This window comes from Camelus dromedarius, chromosome 13 (genome assembly GCF_036321535.1).
Source record: "Camelus dromedarius isolate mCamDro1 chromosome 13, mCamDro1.pat, whole genome shotgun sequence".
Lineage (NCBI taxonomy): Eukaryota > Metazoa > Chordata > Mammalia > Artiodactyla > Camelidae > Camelus > Camelus dromedarius.
The window spans coordinates 12,578,931-12,593,074 of NC_087448.1; the positions used below are offsets into that span (position 1 = coordinate 12,578,931).

Genomic DNA, 14,144 nt, shown 5'->3' on the forward strand with positions numbered 1-14,144 from the left:
TTGCACTCAGTCTCTGTTTTCTGTTTGTTCATTAGATTGTAAGCTAAAAGAAAGCTTAATGAATCTGGGCGCAGATAAATGGGATTATCTGCTATTAAAAGTCATCTAGTGAATTTTTCAGGTTGTACTTTTTTACTTCTGTTATTCCCATTTGGCTCTTTTTGATGATATCCATCTGTCCTGAAATTGCCCATTCATTCACTGTTACAACCATATTTTGTTTCATTTTTCAATTTTATTGCGTAGAATTGTCACAATTTGACTGCACATATACTAGATACTGCATGCAAGCACATATACACAATACACCCCACATACTTTTTTTCAGTTTACATACAAGTACTGCTCATTGTTTCCAAGAATGTACAGAGCTTCAGCTTTCCAAACTTGCATAGTTATCAGAGGAGTAAAACCAACCACAAAATAAGAATCAATTAAAAAAGACACATACACCCCACTATTAATAGCAACACTATTTATAATTACCAAGATATGGAAGCATCCCAAGTGCACATCAATACATGAATGGATAAAGAAGATGCAGCATTTGTATGTAATGGAACACAACTCACCCACAAGGAAGAAGGATATTCTGCCATTTGTGGCCCCTCACTCACCCTCCTCTTTCTTCACTTCAAAATCCAGAACTCTACAACTGGCACAAACATTCCCATTGCATCAAAAGCAACAAAACAGCCAGAAACAAAGCTAATCAAGGAAGCCACCTACACTCTTAAAACTGAAACACTGATGAAGGAACATAGTTGTTTATAGTTCTTGTCTACTAATTCCAAATCTGGATCATCTTAGGGTCCACTTGTATTTTTCCCTCTTGATTATGGGTACAGCTTTCTTCTTTGCGTGTCTAATAATTGTCTTATTATGTTGGATGTTGTGAAGGATACATTATAGGGAGTCTGGATGAAAAGGCGTTGAGTTTGGTCCTTATGGGCAATTCCCGGTAGATTGATCCTGGCAGAACTGGTTCATTTGTTCTCTGTCTGTCTGTGTGTCTCGGGCAGTTATTTCCATTGTGAACTTAGTCCAAGCGTATGGCTCTTACTCTGGAGTGTGATTTTACTGTGGCCTTCCTGGCACTTCAGCTGAATGAACATCTGAGGAGCTTATGAAGATCTCCTTTTTCTAGTTGGACAGAAGCTGCAGTGTCTACGGGCGCTGCATGACATCTCCGAGGCCTCACGGGGTCCCCGTTGCTCACGGGCAGTGAAGCTCTTGCAAAGTACCCTTGGGAAATCCCCAGAAAAACTTCTACCTCTGTCAGAGGTCCTACCCTCTGTTACTCCTGCCCACAAATTCCAGACGTTAATGCAACTTGGAGCAGCCATCTCTTCCTCTTCAGTTCAGTCAAATCGCAGTTGTCTTCAGGTAGACGATGCCCCCAGGGAGAAAGCCAGTCCAGTCCCAGGGCTCACATCTCGTACGTTACTTGGACATGAAAAAACAGCCACTGTTCTGTGTTGCCTTCCGAAGTCTTTGGCTGTTTCCCAGCCCACCTTTTAGCCAGATTTTGGGTGTTTACCCAGCTGTCTCCACATTTTCCCTCTCCGATTCCCTGCGTGGGTTCCTCTCACCCACAGTGCCCTTCCTTTCTCTCCATAAATTTTCTCTTCTTCATCATCCACACTCGGTCCTTCCCGCAGTGTCACAGCTCAGCTGAAACCTTCCCCAGTTCCCTGCGCTGGTGTATCTACTACTGTTCAGTTCACACTTGAATTACAGGTGTTGGTACATGTCTTATCCCATCTCCAAAGACAGAAAGACGTGACTCATCAGCCATTTTGTCTCCTGGAGCACCTGGTGTTCTCCACATAATGGATAATAAATATTTGGCAGTTCGTTCTTATAGGAATCATGGTCTTATGCACAGTGAGGAGTGATTTCCATTCAAAGAATGAGAGAATTGAGACCAGAGTGCTTCAGTGACATCACACCCAGAATTAATGATTGATTTACAGATTGACAGTGTAAATCCCCTAATTTCTTTCTGCAAGGCAGCCTTGCATCTCTCATTGAATTTAACTGCAAATATGTTAGTTGGCTCCGATGTATAAACCTCCCTCCCTTTATACTCCGGGCATGTCCGAATTCATCAAAAAATGGGGGGATTTTGCTTCTACCTTCTATCCTCCCTCTGCTGCTCTTGTGGGGCGTGGCTGCGGCCACACGGAGGAGTTGAAGGCTGAATGTGGGTCTCCACTGTCAGGGGTCATCCTGCTTGTCCTGACACCACTCAAGACCCTGTGAAAACGTGTTCCATTTTGCTCCATTCTAAGAATGACTTGGTGGTACCGTAGGAATCCAATATTCTGTTTCCCTTTCTCATTCCAGGCGCTTCGCCTGAGTAACGTGGCCATGGGGAAGACCACCACAGGCCAGATAGTCAACCTGCTGTCCAACGATGTGAACAAGTTTGATCAGGTAAGCTGCCCCTAAGGGATCCTCTTTCTTTTACCACCTTCTTCCTTGGTTTAGCTCATCAGGTGCCAGTGTCCTTCCGTTGAGGACAGAAGGCAAGGGTTCTTTTTATCCAGTGCTCATTGCTTTTGTGTTCAGATTAAATGCAATAATGTGTGTTGTTCTGTGCATGAGAGTTTCGTTTTTCTAATGTTGCCTGTGACATAACTTCAGTAATAAATAGGCAGCAGTGTTCTTGCCCAGCTTGGTTAGTGTACCTGAGGGTCCTCCTGGGTGGTCCTCTTGGCTCGCGGTGTCAGTGTTGCTGCCTGAACTGTCTAACTTCTCTAGATGATGGGCACCTGGTGGGCACGGATCGTCCTTCTCCCTGAGCCCTGCACAGTGCCTGCTGCACAAGCAGCCTTCGATCAGTGATGCCAATGGGTGGTCCCTAGCCAGGAGCAACCTACTCTGCTGTCTCACACTCTTAACTCATGAATAGATCACATTATCCAGAAGATTGTAGCTGTTGGTCCGATCAGTATTGCTGTAGACACTTCTGTCTCAGTTACTCATTCATCAAACATGAGGTCAAGCCCCTGCTCAGCTTCGGGGATGAATAGGCTTAGTTTCTGCCCTGGAGAAGCCACAGCTTGTCCGGGAGATACACACAGAAGTAATTACTGGACAGTGTGGTGTGTACCGTAACACAGGCTTTCCTAGCGTGCTGGGTAGCCCCAGGGGAGGGGGGTGCTGAATGTTGGGGCAGAGAGAACTTGGGGGAGCCCTGAGTTCATCTAGACAAAATCGAGACCAATGTCGTGGGTCTGGTTCTCCCTGGACGTCCCTGAGGCCGACCCTGTGCTCCCGGAACAGTGTCGTCTGTGGTGGGTGCTCGGATTTCTGCTTCAGTGGCTTTGAAACCCACAGTGGTCATTTCTGTTCGGGCTCCTTTCTGTTCCTTCAGAGCCGGTTGCTTCTATCCTGTGTCCTTAATGAATTTGTTTTGACACAGTTCTAAGAAGGCTTTGTCTTTTTCTTTTAAGGTAACGATCTTCTTGCACTTTCTGTGGGCAGGGCCACTGCAGGCTGTGCTAGTGACCGTCCTGCTCTGGATGGAAGTAGGAATTTCGTGTCTTGCCGGGATGGCAATCCTAATTATTCTTCTGCCTTTGCAAAGCTGCATTGGGAAGTTGTTTTCATCACTCCGGTAAGAGAAACACTGGTTTAAAAAATAGGTGATGTGTATTTGGTCACAGGCACAGTCTTCTTAACGCTTCTGTTCAAATCTAAAACAAATGCCTCCAGTGATGCCTGCTGTGCGTGCTGTAGACCCTTCCGGCTTAGCCGGGGGCGGCTCCAGCCTCATGCTGGGGGCTGATCTTGAGGCGAGGAACGGGAAGGCATGCAAGGCATGCACCGGCTCCCCCGGCACCAGACCTCAATGCATGTTGTGTCCTTAGGCAGGATTTACCGATGTTGAAGTGATTTAAACGTTATTAAAAATAATAATCTTACAGGCCCATTTCTAGCTGCATATGTTTTTGTTAAACTTTGCGTGAGGGCCATCTTCAGGTGTTGCATGTTTACCTGTTGTTTTTTAATTCAATGTTTTCAGTAAGTTATCAGCGTCCAAGGGCAAGATCAACCGTAACTATGTCTTTATAAAGGCCCCTGGTCCCAGCAGCACGTGTGATAGAGAAGTGGCTGGTGAGGAAGAGCCTGACGGTGATGAGGCAGGTCCAGAGGGTTGGAGGCGGGTCACTGTCCAGGGGTTCAGGTCATGGAGATGTTGTGCTGTTTGAAGTGCACTGAGACTTTTTTTCTTTTGGAGGGGGGGCCTTTTGTGTATGTGTGTATGTATTTATTTCCGGTGCCTTTATGCATAGCATTTTTCTCGACATGGGGTTTCCTTTCCTCTTTCGCCATGCAGATTTGCCATGCAGAGATGTTCCAATCCTTCAGGGCCCTATTCCAGTGCTGCTGGGTCTGGGGGGGATTTCTTGCTCTCGTTTCCTGGTGGCATGAACAGCCCCATCTTTCCTGTTCCCCAGCACTTGACTCCTGTTTTATGACTTCACAGCCACTGTCCTGTTACATTCGGATGCCTTTCCGCCTTCCCTCCCCAGCCGTGACCTCCTGACGCAGACAGTTGGTATCTGACTCATTTCAGGCCCTCCTTAGCCGAGACCACAATTTCTCCAGATGACTTCTTGAATTGGACTGAACTGTTGGCCTACCTAATCGAAGTCCTTCTCTGCCTTTGTACTTTGAGTAGGGCCTGCCTGTGTTGTCAGCGCAAGAGCTGTAGGGGATCGTGTGAGCCCCGGTCCCTGCCTGTGTCTGCTGCTGCTGCTGCTAAGGGAATTGGACCGTGGTCACTGAGGCTCACCTCTCACGTGTGTCCCTTTCAGGAGTAAGACTGCAGCTTTCACAGACGTCAGGATCAGGACCATGAATGAAGTGATAACTGGCATCAGGATAATAAAAATGTATGCTTGGGAAAAGTCTTTTGCAGACCTCATCACTAATTTGAGAAGGTATGTTTATGTGTTTCTATGTATATCGCGCGCTAGTTTCGTGCTTTTTAAATTTCCTGTGTTTACTGAGTGACTTAGAAGTCTTACTAAGTTTTCACATTCAGGTGAATTTAAATACCATCCATCTACCCATTGCATATGACAATAGGGTTACGTGGAATAGTGGAGACGTCATTTTAACCTGCTTCTTAAAGGAGTAAGTGTACATGCTTCTTCCTTGTATAGAAATGAACGTTCAAATGCTTAATACTACAGATCCTGAACAAGCACTGGTTAGTATTTGAGGTGATGGCTTTTAAACTAAAACTAATTTATGCTAATGTAGCACAAATGAGGAGATTACAGAGATCTGGGTACCAGCATCGGGCCAGACTTTATGAGTGAGTATTCTTCATTCTAAACAGAGTCATGAGAATACTCTTCCTTTTTGCTTTTCTGTATGTTTGTAGAATTTTTTTCCCATCTGTTTAAGTATCTAGTGAGTTTTTATTCTCCAGCACAGGGTACTTAGAATGTTCTGGTAGCACCTGTCACCTCTCCCGCTTTCCCCTTTGCGGGTGCACCTCCCTCTGCTTGGAATACACTCTCTTCCTCATTATTCCCTAGACTTTGCCCAGCCCGACTGCCTTCAGCTCATGCTCTCAGGTTCCACGTGCTGGAGACTTCCCCTGACTCCACTGCCCTGTGCTCCCACGGGGGCTGTGCTGGCTGCCTCTGTCTGACGTCTCTGGGCCTCATAATTTAGGGTTGCTTATTCCCTTCTTACGAGTTCATGAGCTCCTGGAAGGGTCGGGTTGTGTCTTTCTGTCGTCCTCAAGGTGCCTGGCGCAGAACTTAGGCTGACAAATGTTGTTGAATGGGTCAGAACCAGTCTGATTGACCCAAAATGTTTGAAAGTGCAACATTGTCTCCTTGTAGTTGGCTGAGTGAAGTGGTGATGAAGTCTGTAGTCCCTGTGTTGGGGCAGACCCCCCAGTGTGCACTGTCTTATCCCCATGATGTGAGGGGAGGTTTATGTTGATCTGTGCCCACTCCCTTAAAATGGGCCACTCGCATGGGGCATTTGAATTCATGACATGGATGTCGACGCTTCCTATAAAACCCCTACCCTTCTCTTCCAGGAAGGAAATTTCTAAGATTCTGAGAAGTTCCTACCTTAGAGGAATGAATTTGGCGTCATTTTTCACTGCCAGCAAAATCATCGTTTTTGTCACCTTCACTACCTATGTGTTCCTTGGTAACGTGATCACAGCCAGCCGTGTGTTCGTGGCGGTGACACTGTATGGGGCTGTGCGGTTGACGGTCACCCTCTTCTTCCCTTCGGCCATTGAGAAGGTGTCAGAGGCAGTCGTCAGCATCCGAAGAATCAAGGTTTGATGACAAACAGGTTTTCTTTGTTGTAGGTGGACTTCATGTAAAATGCTTCCTTTTATACAGTGTCACTGTGTTCCAATTAGGTGAGATTTAACTCTCTTGGGGCCATTTGAAAGCTGGGAGTTTCTCTTTCAATATGTACACACTGAGCACTGAGTGTTTATGCCGTGGTATGCTTAAGCTGAAGTTGGACTTTGATTCTGTCTAGACAAGATGTGTGACATACATACCCCTTTTGCTTGTTGCTGTATCAGTTCAGACCGGGTAAGGCTGTAGCCATGCAGTCAGTGGTTGGGCTGATTTGAGCTAGTGATACAGTCTGTCCTCCTTTGGCAGACACCCTCGATGGCCCAACTCTGTGCAAGGCTTGGTCTCAGTTGGGGTTGGGACTGTGTCTGTAAGTAAGTGAATGACGTAGTGTCGCCCCTCTCTGTGACGCAACACCCCAGTGGGGATCAGAGGTAGGGAGGGCAGTGCCAGCCCAGGACATCCTGAGCTGGTTCCTGGAACGATGGGTGGGGTCCGTACTCAGGGATCCAGGCAGAGGCCACTTGGGGGCCGTGGACTTAGGTGCTGCTGGGTCACTGGAGGGTTTTCAGCCCGGTGGACATTCTCAGGGGTGCTGGAAAGGGATCAGGACAGAGTGGTGTTGGGACAGGTTCGGTGGTGTAGGGGAGTGCTGGGGAAGGAACCAGTGAAAGAACATTCTGTCAGTATTTGAAATGATCAGTAGTAAGTGAGATTCTGAAATTACGTTTCAAGGAGAAAGGAGAATTGGGAGAGAGATGAATTGCAGCAGGCTCGTACCTGGCTGGTGAGGGGAGAGGTGGTGTGGAGGGAGAGATCGGGCTGTGGTGGTTGAAAGCCTGCACACGCGCACTCCGCACCGCCTGTCCATCCCGTCGCCCTGCTGGACATGGGAGGTTGGAGTAGCGGTGCCTGGTCTCAAGGTTCTTTGGAGCCTGGACGAAAGGAGGCGTGAGGGAGTGGATCTTGTCTCGTGCCAGCTGGTCTTTCAGAGAAATGCAAGAATCATGTTTTCCTTTTCCTGCACAGAAGTCATTTTGCCCACTCGGTTTTTACCAGTTGTTCTTCTGAAGTAGAACTTTGCTATCAAATTTGTAGCTTTGGGGCATGATCGTCTAGCGTGTCAAGGACTCGAAGGGTGTTTGTGAGTTTTAGGCAGTGGGTTACTATTCGTGTGTTTTTCCTCGAACATCATCAGGTGCTTGTTTCATCCCTTTCCCCTTCCCCCGCGCCGTATTCGTGGGGATTCGGTTTGCCTGTGGGTCCTAGTGTTACCCACATTACGTCTGCTTACACAGGTAGCTTGTTTCTGTTACACAAGAATCCTTGTAAGGCTTTGTGTGGGTTCTCTGGGGCCGCCGTAGCAAAGTACACAAACCAGTAGCTCCGAATCATAGGAATTGTTTCCCAGTCCTGGAGGCTGGATGTTTGAAATCCCAGTGTCTGCACCGTCATGATCCCTCTGAATCGTATAAGGGGGAATCCTCCCTTCCCTCTTGTAGCTTTTAGTGGTTGCAGGCAATCAATCCTTGGCCTGCCTTCCCTCGAAGCTACAATCACTCCAACCTCTACCTGTTTGCCTACCTGTGTGGCTCCCTTAGTATCTCTTTTTTTTTTCCCTGTAAGGACACCAATCCTGTTGGATTCAGGGCCCACCCTACGCAGTATGATCTCATCTTAATTGAATACTTGTGCTATGACCACATTTTGAGGTACCTGGTGTTACGACTTCAACATATCCTTTGATGGCGGGGATACAGTGCCCCCCATAACAAATCCCATGGCTCGTGTGATCCCCTGAGGTGAGAGGGACCCAGACTCTTCCTCTCCTTACTCCTCTGCATGCGGCCTTGACCAAGCCGGCAGCCTCCAAGGCCTGGCCTTGGGAAGGGGGAAGGTTCCTGGCTGTGGTCCCTTTCTGCTGGCCTGGATTTAGTCACATGGCTACAACTATCTGCACAGGAGGCTGGAGAGAGGGGGACTCCTTCTAGGCTGCCAGGCACCAACTCAGAACCAGGGTTTTGTTCCAGGAGAATGAGAGCAGGCTTTGAGGACGTTCACAGCTCTTAGGTGGAGAGCGGGGGAGCAGTGAGGGCGCTCTCAGTTGTTTACTCCACGTCTGTAGCCTGTGTCTTTTCTTTGCAAAGTTGTGTCCAGCACGTGCGGGGTAAGAGGGAGTTTCCCTGTTGATGACCCTTAGCTTTGTGATGGTTCTCAGGACTTTGTTTTATGCAGCTGAATTGCACTGAGCAGCTGCTAAGTAGTGTGAAAAGCAGGGAGCGGAAGTTGTGGCCCTTCCTGCGGTCCAGGAGAGAGGCACTGACTACGGAGAAGACCCAAGTGAAAAGATACTTGTAAACAAATTCACACTGTGTAGCACAGGGAACCATATTCAACATCTTGTAGTAACTTATGGTGAAAAAGGGTATGAAAACAAACATACGTGTGTTCCTAGATGACTGAAGTGCTGTGCACCAGAGACTGACACAGCTCTGTATACTGACTATACTTAAATAAAAATATACTTTAAAAAAAGATGCTTGTAAAATATTTTTTGAAGTAGAAACTCGTTCTTTTTAGAAGGATGACCTAAGTGCTAGCTAATGACTGGCAGTGATGCGGATTTGCTGCGCACGGGGACTGAAGCAGAGAGCGTGTGGGGCTTTGAGTTGGAGTCTGTGCTGTAGGTTTTGTGTTCCCAGCCTGTCCTGTGCTCCCCTGATTCCTGACGGCCGGGGAACGGCCTTCCTCTGTGTTCCTGGTCTGCTGCATGGTGCTTAACACGTGGTGGGATTCAGTAAATATTTATGGAATCATTTCCTATCTACTCCCCTGTTTATTGTTAGTAACCCAAAAGTAAAACAGTAGAAATGTCCAGGTTCTAAAGGTGTTCAAGTTTGGAGCCATGTTTTCTCTTTAGGGGAAGAACTAGAACAGCTGGTGAGAAAGTTGCACTGAGCCTTATGGCCTGGAACTCTTCTGTATAAACACACACCCAATACATATTAGGACTAGATATACTCTGTTGTATGCGTATATATACTGCATGCTCTAATAGTGTATTATATCCTGTATGTTAGTATTTTTGGTGTGTACCAACAGGAAATAGTTGTAAATGACGTTTAGGCTGTATAAAGGTTTTTATTGCAAATTCCAAGGAAGTAATTCATTTGTTTGTGCTTTGTTCCTGTAGATTAAACCTTCTCTTTGTTTCCTTTTTCTGTAGAACTTTCTGTTGCTTGATGAGATCTCACAGTGCAATCCTCCGCTGCTGTCAGATGGTAAAACGATAGTGCACGTGCAAGATTTCACTGCTTTTTGGGAAAAGGTAAAAAATTTTCCATTCCCCGGTTGTGACTGGGGACCACTGTGAAGTCAGGAATACGTTTTGCGCCTCATGGAGATTGTGTGTCTAATCAGACTAAGGTCTTTGTCGTGTTGTTTATCTCATTTTGAAGAGAAGTTTTAAAGTATTAGCACGTTTTGAAGTTAAAGTTCATTTTGTAATTCAGAACTGACAGGGTTGGTTAAAATGCTGTGGTATGGAGCAGGTTAACTAACGAAGACATTTTGGGGAGTCAGTGTACATTTTTTGCCTTGATGATCTAAGGCCATCTTATTATGTACTGAGTGAGGCCATGGTTTGGTTCTTTGCTGTGGCGTAGGGTGGGGGCTCCCCCATCCTAAGCTTCTGGATGGTGCTGGTGCTTCAGTGGCAGCCAGGGGCAGGGAGGAGGCAGCAGGTGGGTGTCATACACACCAATGATTCCCAATTGAAGTGTTTCGCCGTGTAGCCATCAGACAGGTGGAACTGGAGATTTTCCAACACTTGGTTCATTTCTGACGTTCAGACAAAACAGAATAAAACAAAAGGAGCACTCTCAAGAAGTTCTCAAAATTGCACACCCAGTGTAGTCCCCTTTAGGGATAGCAGAAACCCCCAGCCTCCCCGCAACCCCAGGTTCCTGGTCTTCTGTGCAGATCCTCCCATTGTCAGTAGGTTAATCAGGAAAACAACCCACACCACGGGAGATGGAATTCCATGCAGGGAATTAGTCACTTGGGTGACGAAAGAGCAAAAAGGGCAAAATGGTGGCGGGCGAGGCAACCCTGGGATTAGCAAAGGCAGGAAGCTGCTCCCATCCCCCAGGGCTGGAGGGACGCAGGGACGAGGTATCTCTATCCAAGGGTCCACTATCCGGAGCAGAGCCCAGGACCCGGCTGCCAGTGGGAGTGTGGACCACAGTGCAAGTGTCCAGACTCTGTAGACTCGTCCTGTCTCTTCATGCCTGTGACCCAGTGTTGTGCCACCTGCATTGTGTTCACCTGCTTCTGATTCAGTGCCTGCCGTCCCCACTGAGAGAACAATAGTGTGTTCCCAGATGTGTAAAACCACACCCCTGTACCTTCTGCGCTCGGAAACTTACACAAGGTCTCTTACCTAACCTGACAGTTTCTCTTACCTTAACGGGATAGATTTACCTCCTATTTCATGTTTCATAATGCACTTGAAGCATTTATAGAAACCACCATTAAATTCCATTATAAGGGCGGATTCAGTGCATGCCTTTAACACTTTCTATGTATGGGCCATTACCAAAGTTCTTTTGTAGCAAACAATGCAGTGTTGTAAAATGAGCTATTCTGTTCATCTGTTCTCAGACTCTTATGCAACTTGCACTGTAGTTCAGAATATCCTACTCTGTTGTCCTGGCCTTGTCTGTGGAAGGCTTCTCCCCCATGCTGGGGTCTTTAGTAACTGGGACCTGTCAGGTTAGGTCGTGGATGGGGGAGCCCTAGGGAAGGGGGAGGGACACAGACATTGGGAGTTTTGGAGAGAAGTTGAGTCTGAACGAAGCACATGCTGGTTGAGATGCAGGAGATAGACATGAGCTCCCTAACTTCCGACAGACAGCCAAGGGGCAGGTGGAGGTCTCTGGGAGCCAGGTCTCATTCATGAAACGAAGGGGCTCCAGATTTACACAGGGCAGGGATTTCACAATGTGTCTGGCACAGAGTCAGCTGATCATCCTTTCTGAATCAGTGTGGCTGAGCCTGGGTAACCAGGAGGGGATGCACTCCAGCAAGTCTGAGCTGTCGAGTGCTGCCCCCTTTTGGTCATGGCTCAGCAATACCTAATCTGAAGCCTGAACAGTTCCTTGCAAAGTAAGGTGCCCCAGATAGGAAGCTGATGAAAAGGAGTGGAGAGGCTTAAAAAAATATTTCTCATATAATAAAATGGTCTTCTCGATAAGGTTTATAATTTCTATAAAATCTGGGGCTAGTTTTCTTTGATGATTAAAAGTAATTGTTGTTGTTTTAGTATTTCGTATGTTCAGTTATTTCCAGAAAAATATTTCATTTAGAAAATCATTCAGACTTTTCATCCAGACCCTACACTTTTAGTCTTCTGGGCATTTTACTAATCGTATGTAAGCATTCTGTTTTTAAAAAAAACATTAGCAGTGATTGAGAATTTTCTTAACGCTCAGTGTATGTGAAGAAAATCTCATACCCTTGAGTCTCTTTACCTTAGAAGTTACAGCTTGTTCAGCGATAGGACTTGTGCTGGAGATGATGAGTACTTGGTCCTTCTCCCTTGAGTTGGATTGTGTGTTGTTGCACATACCCCCCCCCCCCTTTTTTTTTAAAGAGTAGATGTACTTAGTTGCCCCTGTTTAGCCAGGACAGGTAGATGCATGCAACAGGTATAAAGTTTAGGCTTTATAACTCCGACCCACCATGTCATACTTCATTTTTTAGAGCCTTGACTGTCACTTATAGGTGTTTATTTACCATGAATGACTTTGTCATGTAAAGTGCCTCTTTGCTTGCTGAGCATTACTGAGATTCATCCTTTATCAACTGAAAATGGAGAGTTTAGTGGAGATTCCAAATTATAGAGGGCCAGGTATGCCACATTCTGGTGCTGCCACCTTGTGAAGATTAGTGAAATAGGCATTTAAAACCAAAGGTCATGATGGAAACTTACTTAGTGAGTAAAAACCTCCCATACCGAACATTCTGTTAAGTATGTTATTTTAATAAGTTCGCGTGCATCAAGAAGTTTTCAATTCAAGCAAGTGCCTTGTTATTTACAACTACTTAAATAATGTTGGTGTCTGGAGCCATGTCCATATGGAGATCTGATAAAAGGAGTCTTCTTAAAGCCAAGTAAAGCTGCTTCAAACCCTTAGAGAGAAGTGATTGGAGGAAGAGGCCATCAGGAAAGAATATCTTAAAACAGGAAAGAGAAAGATATGGCTTATGTTCATGTATCATTGACTGTCATTTTCTCCACTTTTTGCAGCGGTTTGTGTTACTTTGTTGAAATGGGCACAGTTTTGTAATCTTTAATTTGTAGGCATCAGAAACCCCAACCCTACGAGGCCTTTCCTTTACCGTCAGACCCGGTGAACTGTTAGCTGTGGTCGGACCTGTGGGAGCAGGAAAGGTAAGTTATAATGTCTCCTGGCTGCTTGGTGCAGTGCTGCAGCCCCTATTAAATTCTCAGAGTTGAGCCCAAAGTTGTGCGTAACACAGCACTGAACTGGGTGTATCTAGAACAACATTCCTCTAAGCGTGTTCCATGGAACATTAGTTTTGCAAGAAGGTTGCATGGCCAAATAAATCTGGTTAAAAAAAGCTCTAAAGGAAATCTGCACGTGCAATTAGTATTGTGTGTTCTGCGCAACAAAATTCACAAGTCTGAATGTCAGATGTGTATGTGACAGGGAGATGGTTTCCTTAATGAAGAAGTTTCACTCTTCGGACGTAACTCACTTCAGAATTCTTTAAATAATAATCTTTGGATGTATCCTTCATACATAACTTTAAGAACAAGTATTTGTCAAGTAAAGGAGACCCAGCGTGCTGGGCTGTCCTGTTAGTTAGAATGTTAAACATTCTTAATCAGTCTTTGCTGGATATAGCACTTCATTTGGGGGAAACGCTTGGGCAGGGCAGACCGTTATTTTGCATTGACCAGTAGTTATTTTTAGTTTAGTGTTTTTTTTGTTTTTTTGTTTTTTTGCTGTTGCTGCAACTGCCGGGGTTTTACTGTACCCTATTCTCAATGAAAGGGCTTTGCCAGTTACTAAGCCCCCAGGACTGGGGAAGGCTTGTTCCATCCTGACGTTGCCTGTGTATGTGTGTGTTTGCTGTCTGTTTCAGTCCTCACTGTTGAGTGCGGTGCTGGGGGAGCTGCCCCCGAGCCAGGGGCTGGTCAGCGTGCACGGGAGGATCGCATATGTTTCTCAGCAGCCCTGGGTGTTTTCAGGGACTGTAAGGAGCAATATTTTATTTGGGAAGAAATATGAAAAGGAACGATATGAAAAAGTAATAAAGGCTTGTGCTTTGAAAAAGGTGAGTAGTGACTTGTGAGTTGCATATACTCAGAGTTTAAATAATAGTGTTGGTTTAAACTACAAGGTTTTTGTTTTTTTTTTTAAATAATTATGAAAGATCTTTCAGTGTTGTTCCACACCTCAAGTTGGTCTTCTGGGTAAGTATGCATGCACATGCTACTGGTTTAATTCAGTGGTGAGCACAGAATGTGTTTTTTGGTGTGGAGGAGTTTCATTTTGTGAAGTTTTATTCACTTTTAACTTTTAAAGGGACAGTTAAAAAAATCTGCAAAAATAGAGAGCGTCCTGTAGTGAACCCTCAGGTACCCAATCCCCCAGGGTGAAGTGGTAACCAGTGGTGCTGCGTCTCGAACCACTGCCCTCAGCCTGTCCCACCCACCCCACCCCAAATTATTCTGAAGCAGATCCTAGAACTCAGATT

The 14,144-nt window shown here is 45.9% G+C and overlaps 1 protein-coding gene across 5 annotated transcripts in view; it reads left to right on the forward strand.

Annotated features, from left to right (window-relative positions):
• The window catches only part of ABCC4 (ATP binding cassette subfamily C member 4 (PEL blood group)), a 189,924-nt gene that overhangs the window by 64,525 nt on the left and 111,255 nt on the right, over window positions 1–14,144 (forward strand). For all 5 annotated transcript variants that reach the window (XR_010383585.1, XR_010383587.1, XM_010980230.3 and 2 more), the window contains 7 exons: window positions 2,350–2,439; window positions 3,462–3,625; window positions 4,830–4,955; window positions 6,077–6,326; window positions 9,583–9,684; window positions 12,721–12,810; window positions 13,530–13,721. Coding sequence is in view for 3 of the 5 variants with exons in the window: in XM_010980230.3 (XP_010978532.3) it covers window positions 2,350–2,439; window positions 3,462–3,625; window positions 4,830–4,955; window positions 6,077–6,326; window positions 9,583–9,684; window positions 12,721–12,810; window positions 13,530–13,721 (1,014 nt within the window). In the remaining 2 variants the exon portion in view is untranslated. The remainder of the gene's footprint in view (window positions 1–2,349; window positions 2,440–3,461; window positions 3,626–4,829; window positions 4,956–6,076; window positions 6,327–9,582; window positions 9,685–12,720; window positions 12,811–13,529; window positions 13,722–14,144) is intronic.